This window comes from Xenopus laevis, chromosome 2L, assembly GCF_017654675.1.
Source record: "Xenopus laevis strain J_2021 chromosome 2L, Xenopus_laevis_v10.1, whole genome shotgun sequence".
Taxonomy (NCBI): Eukaryota; Metazoa; Chordata; class Amphibia; order Anura; family Pipidae; genus Xenopus; species Xenopus laevis.
This window is the reverse complement of record NC_054373.1, coordinates 145,224,472-145,246,980: the sequence shown is the minus strand read 5'-3', so window position 1 is coordinate 145,246,980 and position 22,509 is coordinate 145,224,472. Positions and strand designations below refer to the sequence as shown.

The 22,509-nt window shown below is 39.7% G+C and overlaps 1 protein-coding gene across 1 annotated transcript; it reads left to right on the top strand.

The window, feature by feature from the left end:
- Nucleotides 1–2,917: 2,917 nt before the first annotated feature.
- On the top strand, nt 2,918–13,463 carry mmp19.L (matrix metallopeptidase 19 L homeolog). The gene is made up of 9 exons (XM_018247418.2): nt 2,918–3,115; nt 5,190–5,278; nt 5,674–5,804; nt 6,859–7,071; nt 9,575–9,820; nt 10,508–10,633; nt 11,438–11,602; nt 12,495–12,622; nt 12,965–13,463. Exons 1-9 carry the CDS (start codon nt 3,032–3,034, stop codon nt 13,205–13,207), a joined length of 1,425 nt encoding a protein of 474 aa, XP_018102907.1. The 5' UTR covers nt 2,918–3,031; the 3' UTR covers nt 13,208–13,463.
- The last annotated feature ends 9,046 nt before the right edge of the window (nt 13,464–22,509 follow it).

Sequence of the window (22,509 nt, the reverse complement as noted above, 5' to 3'; positions counted from 1 at the left end):
CCCTCGAATTCGACCCTCGAAGTAAAATCCTTAGAATTCGAATATCGAATTCGAAGGATTTACTGCAAATACTACGATCGATCGATCAAAGTAAATCGATTTGAAGGATTTTAATTGATCGATCGAAGGATTTTTCTTCTATCAAAAAAACCTTATAAAACTGATGGGGAAGGTCCCCATAGGCTAACATTGTACCTCGGTAGGTTTAAACTGCCGAAGTATGTAGTCGAAAGTTTTTTTTAAAGAGACTGTACTTCGACTATCGAATGGTTGAATAGTCGAACGATTTTTAGTTTGAATCTTTCGAATCAAAGTCATCGTCGAAGTTCGTAGTAGGCTATTGGATGGTCGAAGTACCCCCCAAAAAAACTTTGAAATTCAAAGTTTTTTTTACTTTGAATCTTTCTCTCAAGCTTAGTCCCAAACTTAATCCCATAGAAATGAATGGAGAGTGGCGGAATTTCACTCTAGTGGCGGAACTTCACTTTTAACTTCACTCTTTGATAAATATACCCCAATGTTTTTTCTAATTTTGTTTCTGTACATTACCACAATAAATTTTAAATGAAACAACTGGGACACTGGGACACTAGTGTTTATCAATAATGTGACACAGGACCGAAGCAGCCAAATGAATTCTGAGGTGTTCAGAGAGATACTGACTGCTCAAATCCAGCTAAATGCAGTCAAATTGATTGGGAGGCGTTTCATAATACAGATGGACAATGATCCAAAACATACAGCCAAAGCAACCCAGGAGTTTATTAAAACAAATAAGTGGAATATTCTTAAATGGCCAAATCAGTCACCTGATCTGAACCCGATTGAGCTGCATTTCACTTGGACACTAAACTCTGGACAGAAAGGCCCACAAACAAACAACTGAAAGCCGCTGCATTAAAGGCCTAGCAGAGCATTAAAAAGGAGGAAACCCAGAATCTGGTGATGTCCATGAGTTCAACACTTCAGGCTGTCATTGCCAGCAAAGGGTTTTCAACCAAGTATTAGAAATTAACATTTTATTTTCAGTTTTTTAATTTGTCCAATTACTTTTGAGCCCCTGAAATGAAGTGATTGTGTTAAAAAAAGGCTTTAGTTCCTCATATTTTTATGCAATCTGTTTGTTCAACCCACTGAATTAAAGCTGAAAGTCTGCAGTTCAACTGCATCTGAGTTGTTTCATTTAAAATTCATTGTGGTAATGTACAGAACCAAAATTAGAAAAAAGTTGTCTCTGTCCAATGATTTATGGAACTAACTGTATATAGGAAAGATGGTATTTTTCCAACAAAACATGGCATCCCTAGGAATAAGGTTTAGGTGCCCAAAGCTTACTCTAATCTTTATTTTGCATTTTTAAAGCTGAGCACATTTGACAAAAGTGCATCATCTGTCAATGAAAATGTAAAATTCAGTCGTCCATTATATTGATATCACGTGAATTAAAAAGAGCAATATACCCCCTTGTGCAACATAAGGGCAATGAATAGGGCTTGTGTGGAACATAATTTATGCCTGTTGTTTTAAATAATAAAAAAATCTATGGTTTTTGTTATTTCTTGAGCTAAACAGGCCAAATGAAGATTGAAGCTACTCCATGTATGGCTCTTGTGGGGTAGATAATTCAGTTCCCAGTACACAGAAAATCAACCTGCATAATGGACTTTACATCAAAGGATGATGGGAGCTGGTTATTTTTACAGAGCTCAATATTTCTAATTAAACTAACTTGGCTAGTTAATGGTAAGATAGTAAGTATAAAATCAAAACAATTCCCCATTAATGCTGTATATATAATATAATAAAATTAACTATGAAATATGCATTTTAAAGTTAAAAGTATAGGGGAAATTTATTTTCAGCCTAAATAATTCTCTTAATTCTCTATTTTGCTCATGCTGTAAAAAGTGTATATATGTATATACTGTCCCTGAAAGGATTCATTTTTAGCCAATTCCACTTTTAACAAACAATTTGACTTGACCCAAACTGAATAACGAATGTGGTTCATGCCTCCAGAAGACCCTAATTCTAATCCATTATGTTCTCTTTTCATTTAAATCTATAAACCTGGATTCTCTGCTACACTGGGCAGCTAAAGCAGCTTCAGAATCTCCGCAAGAGCACATTGGAATCCCATAGGAGCAGATGAGACGACATTTTATAGCTAAGGGAGGGTTGAAGTGACCTCAGACATCCTTTCTGTTCATCCATGATGGGAGCAAGAACCTGACCCAAGTAAAAAATGTAAGGAGAAGGGACCTGCTCCAAAATTGTCCCCAGGCTGGTGGTGCCTCATCTTCAGAATCCACTGACATACCCACAACGGTCTTAACTTAGGCAAACAGTCCTGTATTAATAACCCTAGAGGGAGCCTGGAATTATCTGAATGTAGGTGTGGTTTGGGGTGGATCTGGGGCATTTAAGGAAGTACCTGGGCAGAGATGGGTTGAGCTATGCACTGACAAAACCCTTACCTGCTCCTGTTAATGATCAGCATCTATTGGTGCTAATAATCATATACTGTTTACAGTACACAGACAATTATCAAATTGTTTAATTAAATTGTTTATTTTAATCAAGTATTTCTGTTATTCAAGGTTTATAAAAGCAAATATTTCCATTATCCTTGCTCCCCAAGTTGGCCATGTAATTTATTTTTAAACTTACCACTATTTGGGAAGATCACACAAGTTTCTTTGTTTTACTTTGAGATTTATTACTTCTGCTGGGTTCTATAGATCCTGCTGCAACCCACGTCAAGAACGGGCATCTGTTTATGTTGCTACTTGCTTAAATTCTGGGATTTTCACTGCTGCCCCAAATTATTCATGCTGAGTCTGCAGCAGAGAGTTAACACACAGCATTCCATTAGTGTTTCTCAAGATACAGGGGGGAAGGAGTGGTGGGAGGAAGGAGAGTGCGTGAGTCATGCTGGCAGTGTTCTTAAAGCCTGGAGAGGGGGAATCCACAGTAACAGCCCTCAAAGAAAGCAAACAGCTGGGATAGCCTACATACAAGAAGCTGCAGGATGCTGCTGTTTCTGCTACTTGGGACTTTGCCATTCTTTGTGTATACAATGCACACTGACCCCAGCTCTGGAAAGGAGGCCAAGGTAAGTCTTCTGCATCTTTCTTTCTAAAGAAAGAGAATCACCCTAAACAGAAGGGAAAAAAGTTAATGTGGGTCCCATACATCATGTCCTGCCCGGTATGGTGTAAGGGGCTACATGACCATTAACTCTAACTTGATTACTAACATGAACATCACACAGTTAAGTCATAACTCCACTCAAGTCCCAGTGTAAAAAAGTATTTTTAGAAAGCATATAGTGTTTAGAATCCTGCATATAGAGCTATGAAATCATTTTTGGGGTAGGACTGTGGACATCGATCATTTTAAGGTGACAATTAGGGGGTGATAGCCCAAGCGCCTTCTATCAAGGTTTTCTTTTTACTTTTGACTTTGTCCTTACAACTTTGAAACAGCCTCTGTACCATGATGTACACTCCACACAAAGAAATCTAGTTAAATACTTAGTGAATGCATGGGTGGACCCTGAAGTGGTCTGCAGTAGGAACGGCCCAGCAGAATACATTGGTTGTAAGAAGCCACCTGGAATACAAAAGATTGATTTAAAAATAGAATAATCTGCCTCTTCCACACCTGTTTTTTTTCCTTTGGAATTCACATGATAAGTTTAAGTGAGCAACAAATGAATAGGATAAATCAATGAGCTGGTGATCTAATAGTTAAATACTTAGAGAAAACCACAGAATCAGTGTGTTCTGTCAGTAAAAAAACATTTCACTAAGCACTGAGCTTGACTGCAGTATTTCTAAACAGAGTGCCCCACAGGGGAGTATAGAATTCAGCAGCAATGGACTGATCTCATGCGCTTCTCCTAGTATAACCTTTTACCTGGTGCTGAGGCTATCTCCATTATTCTTCTCTGGCATATGAATAGCTCTGTATCCCTAGCTACTCCAACTCCATATTCAAACAGCAGGCTACTCATACCCTGAATAATGTTGGCTCCTCTTGTCACAGGTGAGGAGAAAACCCCCCAACCATCTTATATCAAAGCCCACTCTCTAAGCTACAGAGCAGACTCTACAAGCAGTCTTCAGATGATCACACTACAAATTCTGAAAGATAATAGGACAGATAGATTGACAGAGAGACTATGGTGTGGCAGGCGTAACCCTTACAATTATGATATGGCATAATATATCTATTGATTAGGATGAATATTATTTGTGTACACCCTGTATATAGAATGGAATATTGAAAGGGGTGATTCACCTTTAAGTTAACTTTAAGAATATTATAGAATGGCTGATTCAAAGCAACTTTTCAATTGGCCTTCATTTTTTCTTTATAGTTTTTTAAATTATTATTCTTCTGACTATTTCCAGCTTTCAAATGGGGGCCACTGACACCATCTAAAAATCAAACACTCTGTAAGGCTACAAATGTATTGTTATTACTACTTTTTTTTACGCATGTTTCTATTTCAGGCCCTCTCCTATTCGTACTCCAGTCTCTTATGCAAATCAATGCATGGTTGCTTGGGTAATTTGGACTCTAACAACCAAATTGCTGAAATTGCAAACTGGAGAGCTGCTGAACACAAAGCTAAATAACTCAAAAACTCCATATAATACTCCATATAATAAAAATGGAAAACCAATTACAAATTGTCTCAGAACATTACTCTTCACATCATACTTAAAATTTAATTTAAAGGTGAACAAAAGGCAGTCAAAATTCTGTGGAACGCCGTCTCTTGGAGATGAATAAGAACTGTAGGTTGTCCAAACTTGCATTAGAGTATTTCCTGAGGACAATTTGGGGTCCAGGACAATGGAAAGCAACATGATGTGAGTAACAAGTAGCTTTGTAATGCTCCATGTGGTTCAGCAATAACCTGTACATGGAAATATCAGTAACCAATGGACATGCACTCCAAGCTCCCTCCCACCTAGTCTTCAGTACAGAGCCATATGGACTGTAAGATCTGACTGATTTATTTTCCATATTTATACTGTTAAGTATAAGAAATAGTGCCATTCCTATTTGAACAGGAAGTGACCTATAGACATTATGGATGACTAGGAGGAAGCCGCTGATATTTATGCAAAGCCACAGATTTATTGTTGTTCTATTGTCTCATTCTCCTGTAACAGAGATATCTGCAGCAGTTTGGGTATCTACAGAAACCCCTGGAGAGCGACAGTGAGGACTTCAGCCCAGAGGAAGTGCAGGAAGCACTACGGTACCATTACTGAATGTCATACTGATGGAATGGAATGAAGCCCTTTGTTACATTCTGAGGCAGTTTTAGGGGTGGCTAGAAAGGGCTTTTGTCCTGAAGCTTCACCTGACCTTAACACATGACCTTAAAACATATTTGAAAGCACAAATGACATACTGTATTATCACACTGTATTATATTGTTATATATATATATATATTATATTACTTGCTGCTTTCAATGAAATGCTAGGAAATGCTGTACATTATTCAGAGCCCCATTGGGCCCTCTACACTCGTGGCCCCCCAGTAGGTGCAGGGCATTGTAGCAATGCTTATACTGTAAATAGTAGCCAAATTACCCATGATTATTAACCAATCTGATCTCCATCTAAACAACCCATTATGTTTATTTAGTATTTTCCAGGTATCGACCCACTTACCTGGAACTGGGGTCTTGGATGAGGACACCATAGATAAGATGAGGCAGCCTCGATGTGGAGTAGAAGATCCTTTCAACCAGAAGACTCTGCGATATTTGCTGTTAGGTAATAAAACGTGACATTTACAACACAACACATTGTAACCTGCACAGAGGTCGTCTACACAATGACAACACAATATTATCTGAACAAGTCTTCAAGAGACAGAATGAGAGTGGCCATAGTGTATCTGGCAATATGCACAGTGCTGTACCACTAACTATGCCCAAGTTCCAGCGCTAAATATTCTGTCTCTAAGGAGTATAATTCTGTACTGATTTGCACTCCAGCACTTGCTTCCCTGCCAATAATAAATGAGTCATATGATGCTTTAAAACAGAAATAGGTAATTTTCTTACCACAAGCTTTGTATACTGTTTAAAAAGTCAGATACAATGATTCAGTGCTCTATTCAATCTATTATACCGTTTAATCAAAGAATGACAGAGTTACAGTTGAATTCAGCTCAACAGGAGATGCCCTTTTATAAGGAAGAGCATGAGACCGGAAATTACCATTTTTGCCACAATAGGGGATGGATTCCATGTTCCCTTTCATTTCTTGTAGGCTGTGTGCTGCACTAAAATGACCTGGAAATATTCTTTGCAAACCCAAAAATAGCAAAAGTATGTCTTTAAACAATCAGGTATCCCCTAAAAAGTTATCTAGTTCCAAAAATGTAATTGCTATATTTTAGGTGGACAAACACATCTTACTATATAATACATGTATTTTTATGTTAATGATCATTTTTGCTGATTCTAAGCAACACTTCAATTGCTATTCATTATTTTATTTTTTTATAGTTTTTCAATTATTTGATTTCTTCTACTGCCTATTTCCAGCTTTCAAATAGGGGTCACTGACCCCCATCTAAAAACATATTCGATTCTCTATTTCAAGTCAATGTATAACTGCTAGGGCAATTTGGACCCTAGCAACCAGATTGCTGTTATTGCAAACTGGAGAGCTGCTGAATAAAAAGCGAAATAACTTAAAAAACAGAAAAATAAATAAAACATGAAAACCAATTGCAAATTGTCTCAGAATATCACTCTCTACATTATACTAAAAGTTTACTCAAAGGTGAACAACCCCTTTAACAATCTCTTATTCATAGGACGTTGGAGGAAGAAGAACCTCACTTACAGGATATACAATTACACCCCAGATATGACAGCAACTGCGGCAAGGTCTGCCATCCAAGCTGGTTTTAAGTATTGGAGCGATGTCACCCCCTTGACTTTTAAGGAGGTTACCCGTGGAAGGGCAGATATACGCATTTCTTTTCACCGCCGCGGTAATGGCTGTTCACGCCCCTTTGATGGTCCTGGTAAGTGCTGATATGTTTACACACACTTGTGAATTATAATAAGTGGGGCAGCAGTCCAGAGATCAGGGCCAGGACCTGTTGCAACTTGCTCTCTGTCACAAGTATATTTTGGCCCCATAACATTCACCTACTCTCTGTAGTGTAGAAAATTTAATGTGACTAAAAGGTGTTGGTGCTCTAATAATACATGTGCAGAGCCTATGCTTTTTTTCCACGCTTAATATTACCCATAGAAGCAAATAATAGGGAGTACGGAAATAATGCATTTTATTTAAAAGGGAGCACATTCCATGTTTTCAGATGCCCAATCTTCAGGATTTTTGTTTACAAAATGTTAGCCTAAAACAGGCTTTTCATTCAGCCATGAACTACTGTATATCATTCTTATACTAATACATATACGTTTCTACGACTGATAATTCTCACATGCCTCATGTATGTATGTATGTTACATAAGCATGTAATGTACTGGCCCATGGCCAAGGTCATAACAATGTAGCTGAACCTGTAAGCAGAGTTCCTGAATAAAGTACAATTTAATACTGTTACAAAAAAATGACTGTGCAGTATGGATGGTCCTGTAACTTCCAATTACATGACATCCTAGTGTCCCCTTACATTTTAACTGGAAACATTGGCTGTAGGTACCCAATCTGACTCTACTGTAGGGTATCCTATAAAGAAACAGAAACATTTGCTTACATATATAACTGAGTAAATCTATTTTTTTTTAATGCATTCAACCATCAGCCAATGAAACCATAACATTAAAAAAAAAAAACACTCATGTGAAGTTATTCCCTATTGGTAACGCATGTGCTCCCCATAGCCGCGACAATTCTTCTTGCCGAACGACCGATTGTAGGGAAGCCCGACCAATCCTTCTAAATTATCGTATGGTTAGTGGGATTCGAACGATCGTACATCTTACGATTTTTCGGCCGACATCTGTCAGGAAATTGATCGGCCAGGTCAAAAAATCTTTGTCGGCCCCAGTGCAATCTATCTATGTTTGCAGGGCCAAGCAGGCAGCTCCCCTTTGTTTTCCTGGCAAATTGGTCTTTTTAGTTGATGGCAAAAATTTGTACGATTGTACAATCGTTCCGAGAAGATCGTGGTCTCACAATGAGGATCTGATCTTTTAAAAATCTCAACATCTATGGCCAGCTTTACTTGTAGTAAACTGTTCAATTGCTATTGGCAACCACTCTTGTACAATTTAGCACATATTATCTTAAATAAGCTCCCCATGTACACTATGTTTTTTCAGGTATTATTCACCCCAACACTCCCACTAAGAGCAGGAATTACTTCTCAGCTCTGGCGCCTTGCATATGCCAGAACTGATGATACTCTAGCACACTCTAGTGGTCACCATCTCAGGAATAAAAAGGGGTATTACATTTTTGAGCTTCTTGTGTTTTGACAAAAATTTACACAGACGCCTAGCAACAAATTAAAAAGAGAGGTAATGCGTTACAAAGCATCTGTTAGTTATACATTTAGCACTGGTGAGATTCATCATCTATTCCCAACGCTAGAAGATGGTGCTCATCTGGCACAGGGGGTATCTACATAATAATATATAATGTGAAAAGATAATTATAAAATATATATATTGAATTGGCAGTAGGAGCATCACAAGTACCTGCAGTAGACACAAAAAAAAATATCTGGCAGCATCTCCATCTGGCACAGGTTCTGCCATGCTGCTTAATAACAGAGCAACACACAAGTAGAAAATGCTTGTTTAAGGGGTGGATCAACTTTAAGTTAACTTTTAGCATGTTATAGAATGGTTAATCCTAAGCAGCTTTTCAATTGGCCTTAATTGTTTTTTAATATATTTTGAATTATTTGCGTTCTTCTGTCTTCTTTCTAGCTTTCAAATTGAATGCTACAAATGAATTGTTATTGTGACCTTTTATTACTCATCGTTCTATTCAGGCCTCTCCAATTCATATACCAGTCTCTTATTTATATCAATGTATGGTTGCTAGGGTAATTTGGAACCAGCAACCGGATGGCTGATATTGCAAACTGGAGAGCTGCTGAATAAAAAGCTAAATAACTCAAAAATCACAAATAATAAAAAATACAAACCAATTGCAAATTGTCTCAGAATATCACAATTTAAATCATACTTAATGTAAATTTAAAGGTGAACAACCCCTTTAAATGACAAACCATTGCAAAGATTATGTAGCAACATATAACAAGTTTGCTGTCATCCAATCATCCAAAGCATCATGTCAGGCATTAGCATTTAACAACCGAACTGCCCTTGAGTAATCAAAGCTTGATGCTAACTGCATGCTATGTTATTCAATCTACTAAAGATGCCCCTGACCCTGACATGCCCTAGCAGCAGTTCTGAGAGATTCTTCATTGATGTTAACATTTTATTTAAAATAGTAGAAAAAGAAACAATAGCTATAGGTTATGGCTAGTGGTGGGAATGATGATTTTCTTGACCGTCTTGATGCTTTTCTTGGCAATGCAGGGAAGGTGTTGGCCCATGCTGACATCCCCGAATTGGGCACTGTGCACTTTGATGAGGATGAATTCTGGACAGAAGGGACGTATGAAGGGGTTAACTTGCGCATCATTGCGGCACATGAGCTGGGACATGCACTGGGTCTGGGACACTCACGTTTCAGAAGCGCTCTGATGGCTCCCATATATTTTGGCTACAAACCAAACTTCCGTCTACATGATGATGATGTGAAGGGAATTCAAGCCTTGTATGGTGAGAATAGCTCCATTTTCCCTTTTTTACGTTTTCTTCAAAACAATGCATAATATGTATATTTCAAAGAATTTCATTTCGTTCCTAAGCCTTAGGAAAACATTGTTAGCAACAAACACACTTCCCAAAGCTAGTCATTAAATTAAATTAAAGGAGGAGCCATGCCACAATATCAGTCATAAGACAATGACTAGTGATTACCCAGTCATACTGTATGGCTATGGCCTTCTTTGTCAGTTTATCGCCAGACTCACCACCTTTTCATTTTCTAAGATAGTGATGGGCGAATTTGGGGAGTTTCGATTTGCTGAAAAATTTCGCAAATCAAGGGAATTCGCCGCAAATTTGCTCCTGGCTAATAAATTCACCCATCACTAATCTAAGCCCGTGACATAACTAGAAATTACTGGGCCCCACAGCAAATTAATTTTAGGGCCCCTCCTTTTTTTACCAATATATGTTGAAATTGCTCTTTATTTGGGCATCACTTCTTCCCCATACCTCCTGGGCCCCCCTGCAGCTGCAGGGTCTGCTTCCTCTATTGTTACTCCCCTGATCTAAGCCATCTTTGAAACTGTTGAAATGATGATATTTGCTATAGCTGAATTTGCAGTGCTCAACGTTAATAGATTGTTATGCCATCTTTCAGTTCAACCATGTGATACAAAGTGATTTCCTCTAATGTAGGCAAAAAAGATAAAATAGAAGAAGGAGTTGTTTTAACCACTGAGGCACCTGCCATCTCTTCAGACCCAACACCCACCAGCCTCACCCCTGATCCTTGTAATGATAACCTTGATGCCATCATCCTAGGTAAGAGTTTCATTATTGATTTATACTGAGAAGTATTGTTGGTGTAGCAATACTTTGCCTCGCAGCTTCACATCCACTTCCTAACTACTGTATAATCTGGGGAAACAAATATGTGCATATACTTATAAGGCAGCCCATAGCAAGGATTGGAGTGGTAGTGTCAGTGTATAGGCTGCTGGAATTCTCATATAAATTGGCCTCCTGCATTTTATTATAGCAACTGTACTAGCTTGTTTTATTGATATAGCATTTTTTGATTAAAAAAAAAAAAAGTACTCTACTTTTATTTTTTGGTGAGAGAAAAGCAGTTTACAGCAATTCTTTTTAAAAACAACAAAAATACGGCTCTCAGTATCAGCCGCTCTGTTAAGTCTCCACTCAGTTCTGCTCTGCATTGTTTCTCCCAATCTTAATTTCACCCTTCTATCAGGTGCAGCATTCGGGAGTCATGAGAATATTCATAGGGTATTGGCAGTCTGTTGTCAGTAGATAAGCCACCGTTTCTGTTTAACCCTAGAATAACTGTAAGTTAAAAAAAAAATAAACAAAAAAAGTGTATATTTTTATTACCATTTCATATATAAAGAGTATCTTATTGCGTTTTGAGTTTTTAAAAGACATTTGACTGGGGTGGGGGGTGCCAAAATATAAGTCAAAATATAAGGCACCACCCAGTGAAAACAATCATTATAATTTTTCTTCAGTCTGGTGCTCTTGTTCAAAGACAATTGCCCCAGCAATTCCAGAGCAGCATCTAAATACATCTATTTTTCTCTCAAATTAATTTGGTCTTTTGATTTAAAGGTCCCTATGGAAAGACGTATGCCTTTAAAGGGGATTATGTATGGACAATCACAGATTTCGGAATTAGCCCACTAATTCGCATCCAGTCTCTGTGGAAAGGCCTGCCTGGAAACCTAGATGCAGCAGTGCACTCTCCACGTACACAGAGAACCTATTTCTTTAAAGGTAAGATTAGAGATGTAATTCATAAAAGTCAGGTGGCTAAGGCAAAATAGGTCCTTATTATTAGAGTATTAATGACCATAAAGCATGAGAATGGCAAAACAGTAGGGGGGGCACCAAACATCCTCCTATTTAAAGGCAGAAGGGCTGATTGTGCTGCAGGCAAATAAATAAATGGATTAAAGGTAGCAAGCAGCCAGAGGATGTCTAGGATGTCTGCAGCTTCTGCCACGTTAACAGAAGAAGGAAGGTCAGAAGGGATTTCATTCAATCTGAGAAAATGTTAGTTCATAATTGAATATATCATCACAGATTAACCTTGAAATGTAATGGTATTCAGTAACGTAACTATCTCTGATGGGGCCCTCCTGTAGACGCACCAGATTTGCACGAGCGTGAGCCCCTGGCAAGCCCTGGTGTAAACACACCCCAGGTAATTCAGTTATTGTTATTATGAAGAAAAAGTATGGAGGGAGAAAGGAAAGGGCTCTTCTTTAGGAAACCCCTACACACAAAAAAAGTTTCAAGAGGGTTAGTGGGGAAACATGCCCATGTGCTGAGCACAACTTTCCTGTAAAGCAAGCACTGAGCCATGTTACCCATCACCTCTTTTGTGCTATCTGCAAAGCTATTACATACAGTAGGTCCTCAGCCCTCTCTGTCCTTGCACATTTTCATTTCATTTGCAGTCTCATAATCACCGAATATATAAATAAGTGGTTCCATTGGCTTTGGGGTGGTCACAAATCTGGGAAAAAGCATTATTAGTACTATGAAGAAGTATAGTGCTTTGAGAATTGAAAAGGCTACTTCCTGATAAATAAATCCCCAGGTATATGAGACAATATATAGTACTTCTGTTTTCATTCCTGAACACTGTGTTGTTCTCTCTCAGGAGACAAACTGTGGGTGTACACCAATTTCAAGCTGAATCCTGGCTACCCTAAGCTGTTAACAAGGGTTCCATCGAATATCAATGCTGCTTTGTATTGGGAAGTAAACAAGAAGATCTTCTTGTTCAAGGTAAATTTCTACAAATAGCCCAAATAGGATATTGTCATTAAGGGAGTAGAGACCGAGGTCTCAGCTGTCCATGACTCCACATTGTTCTCCCCAGCATAAAAAAGTGTCTGACACTGAGATTAAGAGGCCACTGACAGGCCCAAGGGTATCTGTGGGGTGTAGCTTTGTGTTTTTATTTGAAATCCAGAAATCCAGAGTCTACGCTAAATTTTGCACTCCCTGGCACATAAAAGAGTTAAAGTACAGAACACTTTACTGTTAATTCATATACATTGATGTTATATATATTTGGGCAGAGGCCAGTGATTTAATTCAGTCATTTCCAATATGTCTTCACTCAAGGGGGATGGTTACTGGCAATGGGATGAGTTGGGATGGAGCAACCTTTCCATGTATCCAAAGAAGATCTCCAGCCTGTTCACTGGCATTCCCTCTCAGCTGGATGCCACTGTGACCTGGAAGAATGGCAAGATTTATTTCTTCAAGGGAGACAAGTACTGGAGAGTGAACAAGCAGCTCAGGGTGGAGCGGGGTTATCCTCTGAGCAAGGCGGAACGCTGGATGCAGTGCTACTATTTTGATTAATGATGGACAAAATTAACTATTTTCAAAGTGCCTTATTGCCTGCAAGGAGAAGTGACACTGGAAAGAGTCTGCAATCAGATATTATTTCTAAGCCATCAGAAAATCACAGTATTTGCTTTATTCCAGGGCTCTAGTCTGGGACTATTGAACAGAGCCTAGAGGTGGCCATAGACACACAGATCCGATCGTACGAATCGAGGATTCATACGATTTTCGGATCGTGTGTGGCATGTGCCGACATCTTTCGCCCAGCGGAGATCGGTCGTTTGGTCGATCAGTCAGGTTTGATTTTGACCCGACCGATCCCGCCGGAGCTCATGGCACATCGTAATCTGATCGTTCGGCCATACGGCCGAACAATCAGATTACCCCCGATATAGCCATGCCTGTTAATGGCATATCGGGGAAAGATCCGCTTGTTTGGCAACATCGCCAAACGAGCAGATCTTTGCATCTATGGCCACCTTAGGCCAGAAGATATTTGCTATGTATAGTAGATATAAGTGAATTGAATGAAGTCTTTGACACCTGAAGGATACTATCTAAAGAGACGCACTTTGTAGTCTGTCTCCAGCCTGTTCTGAGAATATACAGTGCAGGCCCAGGGACTCGAACCCTTGTCTCAGGAGACGGCTCATTTATAAATCAGTGATGTCCAACCTCTGGTTGTCTGGAGTTACAGTTAATGACAACATCTTACAGCTGTTACACAACATATTAAACACAATGCAATTTAGAGAGAGAGTGGTTTGAAAAAATAATTTTTACTTTTATTTTTTCAAACCACTCTCTCTCTAAATTGCATTTTGTGTTGAGTGTGCGAACATACAGACATTTAATATTGATACAGGTTACCTGCAGTAGGGGTAACATTTGTTTCTGCACCTCTTATCATTTTTTGAAAATTTTGGTGTGCCCTCCATCCATTATTAATTCTATATGTTACACAACATATGTCATTTGTACTTATAGCAATGATTCTTTCCCCAAGGGGCCACCATAGTTCTTGGGGCCCGAGGCAAATGCCCTTTCTGTTGTACCCTAAACCTAGAAAAGTAATTGGGCAGATAATGCCCATGACAAAGTGAGAAAGTTCTGCTCATTTGGCAACCTTGTCAAATGAGTGGATCTTGTATGGGCAGCTTTAGAGCAGGTGAAATCAGTGACTCATAAGTGTGTTTGTTACAGGGTTGCCATCAGGAGGTACAGGGGTACTGCAGCCAGGGGCCCCATGAGGTGTAAACGTATTATTGGGGGTCATGAAGGGACTGGAGTTTGTAGAGAGTGGGTGGAGTATGGGGGATTATGGGTGGGGAGTTGGCATAATGGGGCATGTATGGTGTGGGGGATCAGGGATGTGGTCATGAGTTTATGTGCCATTTCTACTTGCTGGCAGGGCCCTTCTCCTAGGGGCCAAGTAATCATGGAGTTAATAATTGGGCCCCTTAGATTTGGGCCCAGCTAATTTAGTAGATGATCAGATGATGCCCTGCTTAACACAATAAGTCTATCTGGAAACCCATTATCCAGAAAGCTCCAAATTACAGAAAGGTTGTCTCCCATGGTGTCCAATAAAATCATTAATTAAAAAAAAAAAAATTATTTTCTCTGTAATAATAAAACAATAGCTTGTTTTGATGGTAACTAAGCTGCCGGAATCCATATTGGTGCCAAAACCACCCTATTGGGTTTATTTAATGTTTAATTGATTTTTTAGTATGTTAAGTATGGTGATACAAATTACATCAAGATATTTTATCTAGAAAACCCCAGGTCCCAAGCATTCTAGATAATAGGTCCCATACCTTTTGCACTAACTTAACACAGACATATTGTACATTATGAATAACCTCATGTTTTCTAATTTGCTAAAATGCATCCAGCCCTTTCTTAGAACCATCTCCTATATTCCCAGCATGTCACGAAGGCCTGGGCCTAGCGTAGCAAGGTTTTAGGGGCAGCATGCTGTCCAGCTACAACCTAAAGAGCACCGGGGACACATACTCCTATATGTGTAATCCCCATTGCATGCTCATGATCGAATGCGGGGGGGGTGCTACGACCCAGCGCTGGTGCTAGGACCCAGCGTGCCTAAGCAGGGCCGCTCCTGAGACTCTTGCCTCAGGCGGCAGTGAGCAACCAGTTACAAGGGGCGGCAAAAATCCAAATTTTCGGGTCCGCTAGTGCAGAGAGCGCAATTGCGCTCAATGCACTAGCAATGCTGGCCCATTTTGACCTGCTGGGATGCCGATTTTTAAGCACGGAGCGGGAGGACAGCATCTGGGCTGCTGCCCATTTTGATGCACGTGTATCAAAAGTCAAATTTCGAATTCATGTGAGTTTTAAAATTAATTGAAATTAATTTGAAATGTATTAAAAAAATCTGATTTTTAAAACTCGGATGAATTAAATCAACTCGAAAACTTGAATCCAATTGAATTTAAAAAACTCAATGTCAGGAAGGATGCAAACAACTCCAAATTGATCCCTGGAACTCTCCCGAACAGCAATTCAGCAGGTTTTAAGTGGCAAATAGTCGAACTTGAGTTCTTAAAGGAGAACTAAACCCTAAAGTTAAAAACCCCTACCCTACATAGATCCCCCCTCCCTCATCCCCCCAGCCTAGCTGCTACCCCATTTCTTCTCTTCAGTAATCTTCAGAATGAGACTGGCCTATCGGCACATGCGCAATTGGAGCAACTTTCTGTTTCGCGACAACTACGCCGAAAGTCACGAAAATTGCCGAAGCGCCAGTCTCATTCAGAAGATTACCGAATCGACTGAAGATGGCACCCGTGAACTCCGCTGGACAGAATCTGCATGGAGGGATAAGTAAAGACTTGTGGTAGCAGCTAGGCTGGGGGGGAGGAGGAGGGAGGGTGGGTCTATGTTGGGTAGGGTTTTTTTAACTTTAGGGTTTAGTTCTCCATTAAAGTGCCAGAGTATGATAAATCTCGAAAATCGAATTATAATTGTTTAAAAAAAAACTTGAATCAAATTTAAATAACTCCCGTCGAATTTGGAACTTTCAATTCGACCCTTGATAAATCTGCCCCCTAGTGTAGTGCACCCAATCCTAGCCAACCCAGCTCAGGGCAAGGGACAGAGCCTGAAAAATAACAGCACTTTTTTGCAGCATGAATGTATGGTCCTTTTATGCTTCTGTCTAAGGCAAAGTATACTCACCAGTCAACACACTGCCCAAGAAACATGACACAGAAACTATCAAGAACATTAAACTTAGTGGGGTATATAAAGGGGTGGAAGAGGGAAGCTAGTTACATTAGCCAAGACCACACTAACCAGCCTAGTCACCGAGAGGGCACTTAGAGGAGGTTATAGTGGAAATTGTAACGGTGCAGTGGGCCTATTATTATAATATGTTCCAACCGCTACTAAATCTATTCATTCAGTAACACATAACTTTTGTGGAGTTGTTCCCTTTGACTTCATCATCATCATCATCATTTGTATATATGGAACCTGCAATAATGTAAACAATTTTCTGCTAAGATTGGTGAGGTCTGAATGCTCTATAAAGTAACAGCCGTCAGTAAATGATGACCATCCTTTAAATGTGTATTGGCCGCAGTTTCTTTCCTGTAAGTTGTCCAGCCTCATGTAACCCAACCTGCACATATTAATCTAGACCATACACAAGGTAGAGGCATCCGTCTTTGCAATCAGTGTCAGTTGGAGACTCTCAGAAATAGAAGATGAATTAATTATGAATTCTATTAACAGCAACCCCCTATATTAGCATCTTCCTATTAACCTTGTTCCTAGGATATAAATAGTGGGCACTTCACTCTCTCTACACTGGCTCCAATCTAAAAACTCTATTTTAGATGCACATGCCGGATAAACAGAATTCCTGGAACTTGGGCTTCTCATGAGTTGTATGAGAGGAGATGCCAAGCTTAAAGGAAAACTATACCCCCAGAATGAATACTTAACCATATGGGAATATTTATATTTAAGTAAATATTGCCCTTTTACATCTTTTCCCTTGAGCCACCATTTTATGATGGTCTGTGTGCTGCCTCAGAGATCACCTGACAGGAAATACTGCAGCTCTAACTGTAACAGGAAGAAGTGTGGAAGCAAAAGACTGAACTTTGTACAGTAATTGGCTGTGACCTAACATGTATGCGTGGCATTGGTTTTTCATACGACGGGAGTGCCAGCCTTTCTGCATTGTCACAACTCCCTCGATCACAAACTATGGTTCTGTAGCTCGGCCTTAATCAATGAACATCGCTGTGTATTTTACAACAGTTTATTTATTACCCAACTGCATATTCATTCAGCATGCTTCTCTTTGGGGAGGGCACTCATCATTAATACTGAATAAATTTGGCACAGCATGAGATTTCTGAAATGATATGGGGACTGTGGCAGTTTAAATACAATACAAGTTTAACTCAGCCCACGCTACTTCACTGACATTCTCAGGGCCGGATTTACATAGAGAGCGCCCCTAGGCCCACTGCCGTTCGTCGCCCCTGTCCTCTCCCCTTTATTCGTGCAAATTTTCATCATCAATGGGGAAATTTAAAAAATCGTATCTCCAACGCATCCCCAGTGTGTTTGAACCAATGTGGGTGTGGTTGGGCAGCATGCCGCCCCCCTAAAATCCTGCCGCCCTAGGCCCGGGCCTAGGTGGCCTTTCCACAAATCCAGGCCTGGACATTCTATACACCTCAGAGATGATGGCGGGTCTCCTGCAAGGACAGGGCAATGTGGAAGGTGGTCTGGGTGGGTTTAGAAAAGAAAAGCAAAACTTTGAGACTTTTCTTAGGACAAGGGCTCACATAGCAGATTGTCCGCTTTCCCTTCTGCTTTTTGTACACAAGTGGAGGAAAGCAGATCCAACTTTATGCAATCACACCTGTAGCACCATTGACCGACCCAGGATCAACCTACGTTGAGGTACATGGAATGGATACCAGTGCGCTGATGTCTACTCAGTGTAGCTCCACATCGGTCTATGCCAGGACTGTCAATGGTATTACAGGGGTGAATGCATGAAAGTGGATCTGCTTTCCTCTACCTATGTATAAAAAGAATGCCAAGGAAAGCAAACAATCTGTTATGTGTGTCCTTGTCCTAAGTGTAATGGGCACATGCTCAGCTTTTCTCCACCTGCATTTCCCCTAAGGCTGAGAGAAGCCAACCAGCTCCATTTGATCATCACTGACAGGCACAGTGTTGGCCTACGTGCAGCTATACAGAGCACAGATGCAAATGCATTTTTCGGGCTGATCTCTGCTCTGCATAACTGCAGTCAGACCGACTCTTTACCTGGCAGTGCAACTAAACATGGTAGCGTATATGAGAGCGGATCTGATTCTCTCTGCCTGCCTCCTTATGGATCTGAAGCACAGAGAGGACCGAGCTGTAGTCGAGTCAATGATGGGTGATTTTCCTCTGATTTGCAATAACTTTTCATCTTGTCGTCCAAATCTTCCATAATCAAACCCAAATGTTCCTTCTTGTTTTGTCTTCATGATCAGTTTCAGTGGTAACTCAGGGTCAAGAACCCCTGTATGGTTTGTTTGAGCTAATGGCAATTGATGAAAGAGGGCCATCCCTTCTCTAGGGAATCAGAGCCCTGCTCTCTTGTTGTGAACGGGACTTGTGTGAACGATGAAATTAAAAATATATATTTGTAGCAAAAGGCACTGTTTAAAATTGACAGAATTCAGAATTGATGTGATAATGAAAAGGTGCCCGTTAGTAGGACACTCTCAGTAGGACATTAGGCAACCTTGTACTATAATCTTTTTTTGTGCTGTTTTCTAAATGTAAAATGTCTAAATAAATTGATGTTTTAACTTTTTTTGGCCTTGCATTTGTTTGGTTGTGTAGCCTTTTAAGCTATTTTAGTTTTGGCATTTTGGTTTTGTGGCTGAATGGAAGTTAGTCCCATCAACAACATGTTAAACCAGCAATGAAAGGACAAACTTCATATTAATCTAGCCTTGGTTTCAAAAAGATTTTGGATGGGTAGGTGTCTGAATACTTTTAGCCATATAGTGTAGGATAATGTACTTTGCCTGTGGTGGCTTGCACATTACCAGTGTAATTATGTTCCTAGTGGTAGAACCCATCAGATTTACCCAGATCCCACTAGGTGGCAGTACCAGCCCAAGCTGTTTTAGGTACCCAGTCCCACTCAATTGGCTTTTCAACACTGCAAGAGAACATTAAAGGGTGGATCACCTTTAAAGTAACAGTAACACCAAAAACTGAATCAAAGTAAATACAATATAATGTACTGTTGCCATGCACTGGTAAAACTGGTATGTGTGCTTCAGAAAGATAACTATAGTTTATATATAAAAGCTGCTGTGTAGCCATGGGGGCAGCCATTCAAGCTGGAAAAAAGAAAAAAAAGGCACAAGTAGCAGATAACAGATAAAACACCCTTGTGTTGGACAAGGCCGGTCTGTTATGTGCTATATAACTTGTGTCTCCTTTTTCCAGCTTTAATGGCTGCCCCCTGGCTACACAGCAGCTCATTAAAACTACAGTAGTCTTTTTTTTGGCAAACACACAGCTTTTACCAACACATGCCAATAGTTTATTATATGTTAATTACTTTAAAAAGCTTTCAGTTTTTGGTGTTATTTTTCCTTTAAGTTAACTTTTAGTATAGCTAAGTAAGGCTACAAATGTATTGTTATTGCTACTTTTTATTACTCGTCGTTCTATTCAGGCCCTCTCCTATTATTATTATTCCAGTCTCTTATTCAAATCAATGCGGTTGCTAGGATTATTTGGGCCCTAGCAACCAGATTGCGGAATCGCAAAATAACCTAAAAAACAGATAATAAAAAAATCAAAAACAATTGCAAATTGTCTAATAATACCACCCTCTACATCATACTAAAAGGTGAACAAACCCCTTTAACATGATGCTGTTATATGAATTAAAATATCTATTTCTTCTTGTAAAATAAATTATGGGTGAAATAAGCCCTCTGGTTTTGATTTTAAAGGAGAATTTTTAAACCCCCCCTTATTCCCAGTGATTACAAATTGTTACTGTTTTTAGCATGGCCTGTGAATTTTTTTAGTGCTGCACCGCATCCACTGTTTTGGATTAGGCTGAACCCCCGAATCCTTAGCGAAAGATTCGGCCGAATACCAAACCAAATCCTAATTTGCATATGCAAATTAGGGGTGGGAATAGGAAAACATTTTTTACTTCCTTGTCTTGTGACAAAAGGCATGCGATTTTCCTGCAAATTAGGATTCGGCTCAGCTGGGCAGAAGGATTCAGCAGAATCCTGGCCAAATCCCGAACTGAATCCTGGATTCAGTGCATCCCTAATTTTAGAAATGAAGTAGAAATGAGCTAACCCACGGTAAAAGGGGAGCAATTCTAGTCAAATTGTCCCGGTAAGTTGGCACCTCCCAGTGTGTTTGGTTTTGGTTCTTCTTTAAATTAAAGAAGTTCTGCAAAGGAATAACATGTTTATAAATGGGGTACACAGTAAGTCAGTTAGAAGTATTCCCATGCAGGTTGGTTTCCATATGTTCCATGCAAACCCTCTGGCACTCTGCGATATCTCAAACCTCCTATAAAGGAAGGCCCCCCCCCACACAGACAAAAACAGATGAGCTTACTCTAGTGTACACTTTATTCATCCAATGCTCTCACATGGCAGCTATAAAATTGCAAACAAATGGCTGAGATGATAAGAAACAAATACAACATATATCATATTCCATAAATAGTCTATATTACACAAGTTCAAGGCTATAAAGTGGTCCAAACAGAATGGCAGGGTTAAAACAAAACCAAAGGGTAAGTTGTGCCACTATTAATTGCAATGAGGTTATAACAAAGTGCCAGCACCACCAGCACTATTCATTACAGAGTATGGAAACAAATGAGAAATCATTTACACACCTGGCGAATAGCGTGCCCCTGGCTGAGCACTTATTTGTGCTGTTTTATAGGAGATGGGGCTGTTTCAAAACTACATCTCCCAGCATCCTCTACCAGTAACAGCTGCAGAGTGGAAAGTTGCCAGATCTGTTGCACAATAAATATAACAAAGTGTAATGATTACAATATCTTTGTTTCTTGATCCCTTAGCTGGCGAGTTTAGTACAGGCATGGGAATGCCCGGGACCTGGGGTTTTCCAGATAGGGGATCTTTCCATTCTCATACCTTAAGTCTACTAGAAAATCATGTAAACATTAAATAAACTCTACAGGCTGGCTTTGCTTACAATGAGGATTAATTATATGTAAGTTTGGATGAAGTACAAGGTACTGTTTTATTATTACAGAGTTGTTTACACAGTTGTTTATTTCTAAATAACACTGCCCACTAGAGAGTGTTACTTCAGTGGTCAGGGCAAGGGGTAAAGGTGGCCATAGACGCAAAGATCCTATTTTCGGACCGTGTGTGGAGAGTCCCGACATTTTTCGTCCGGCGGAGATCGGTCGTTTGGACGATCGGACAGTTCAGATTACCCCTGATATAGCCATGCCCGTTAGTGGCATATCGGGGAAAGATCGGCTCGTTTGGCGATGACGCCAAACGAGCGGATCTTTTCGTCTATGGCCACCTTTAGTCAACACTATGGTTGCCACCTTTCAGTTAGCCCCTGATCAGCTGATGATGTGCAGGCAGGACTATGACACAAAGTGGGAGGAGCTGGGACATTAGTGGCCAAAGGAGAGGCAGAATTGGGGATAAAATGGGTTGAAAGAGGTAATGGGTGAGGGTGGAGCAGAATAGGGTGGATCAGGGGCAGGCTGGAGGCAGAAGAAATAGGGTATACAATTAACTTCAAATAAACTCACAACTTGAATATTTTCTTATTTATGAAAAAACTTGAATCCAAAAAAACTCGAATCAGTGCATTTGGGAGTTTTCGGCGAATAAAATCTTGAATAGCTGCCATTGACTTTTTACATGACCTCAACAGATGTTAGCTGGGGTATTTCCTTATTCAAGCTATTTCCATTTTTGGGACATAATATATTTAGAAAAATTTGAGTTTATTTTTAAAACCGAAAAATGTTTTTATGAAACTACCCTTGAAAACTTGAATTTGTCAGAAAGACAACTCGACCTTTGATAAATAACCCCCTTAATATTTTATCAGTTAAAAAATAAATATTTATAGCAAGGTATTACCAGGGAAAATAAAGCTATAAAAAAAGTTTATTATCTCGACCCAGGTCAAAATCACAGACTTTGCAAAAGTGATTTTCAGTATTAACAAGGAACATGTAACCTATTTATAATGGGGCTTTATCATTTAGTCATTGGTGC

Coding starts and splice junctions, on each gene's coding strand:
- mmp19.L (XM_018247418.2), top strand. CDS start 3,032: ATGCTGCTGTTTCTGCTACTTGGGACTTTGCCATTCTTTGTGTATACA. Junction 3,116..5,189: donor GCTCTGGAAAGGAGGCCAAG/GTAAGTCTTCTG, acceptor CTCCTGTAACAG/AGATATCTGCAGCAGTTTGG. Junction 11,603..12,494: donor GAGAACCTATTTCTTTAAAG/GTAAGATTAGAG, acceptor GTTCTCTCTCAG/GAGACAAACTGTGGGTGTAC.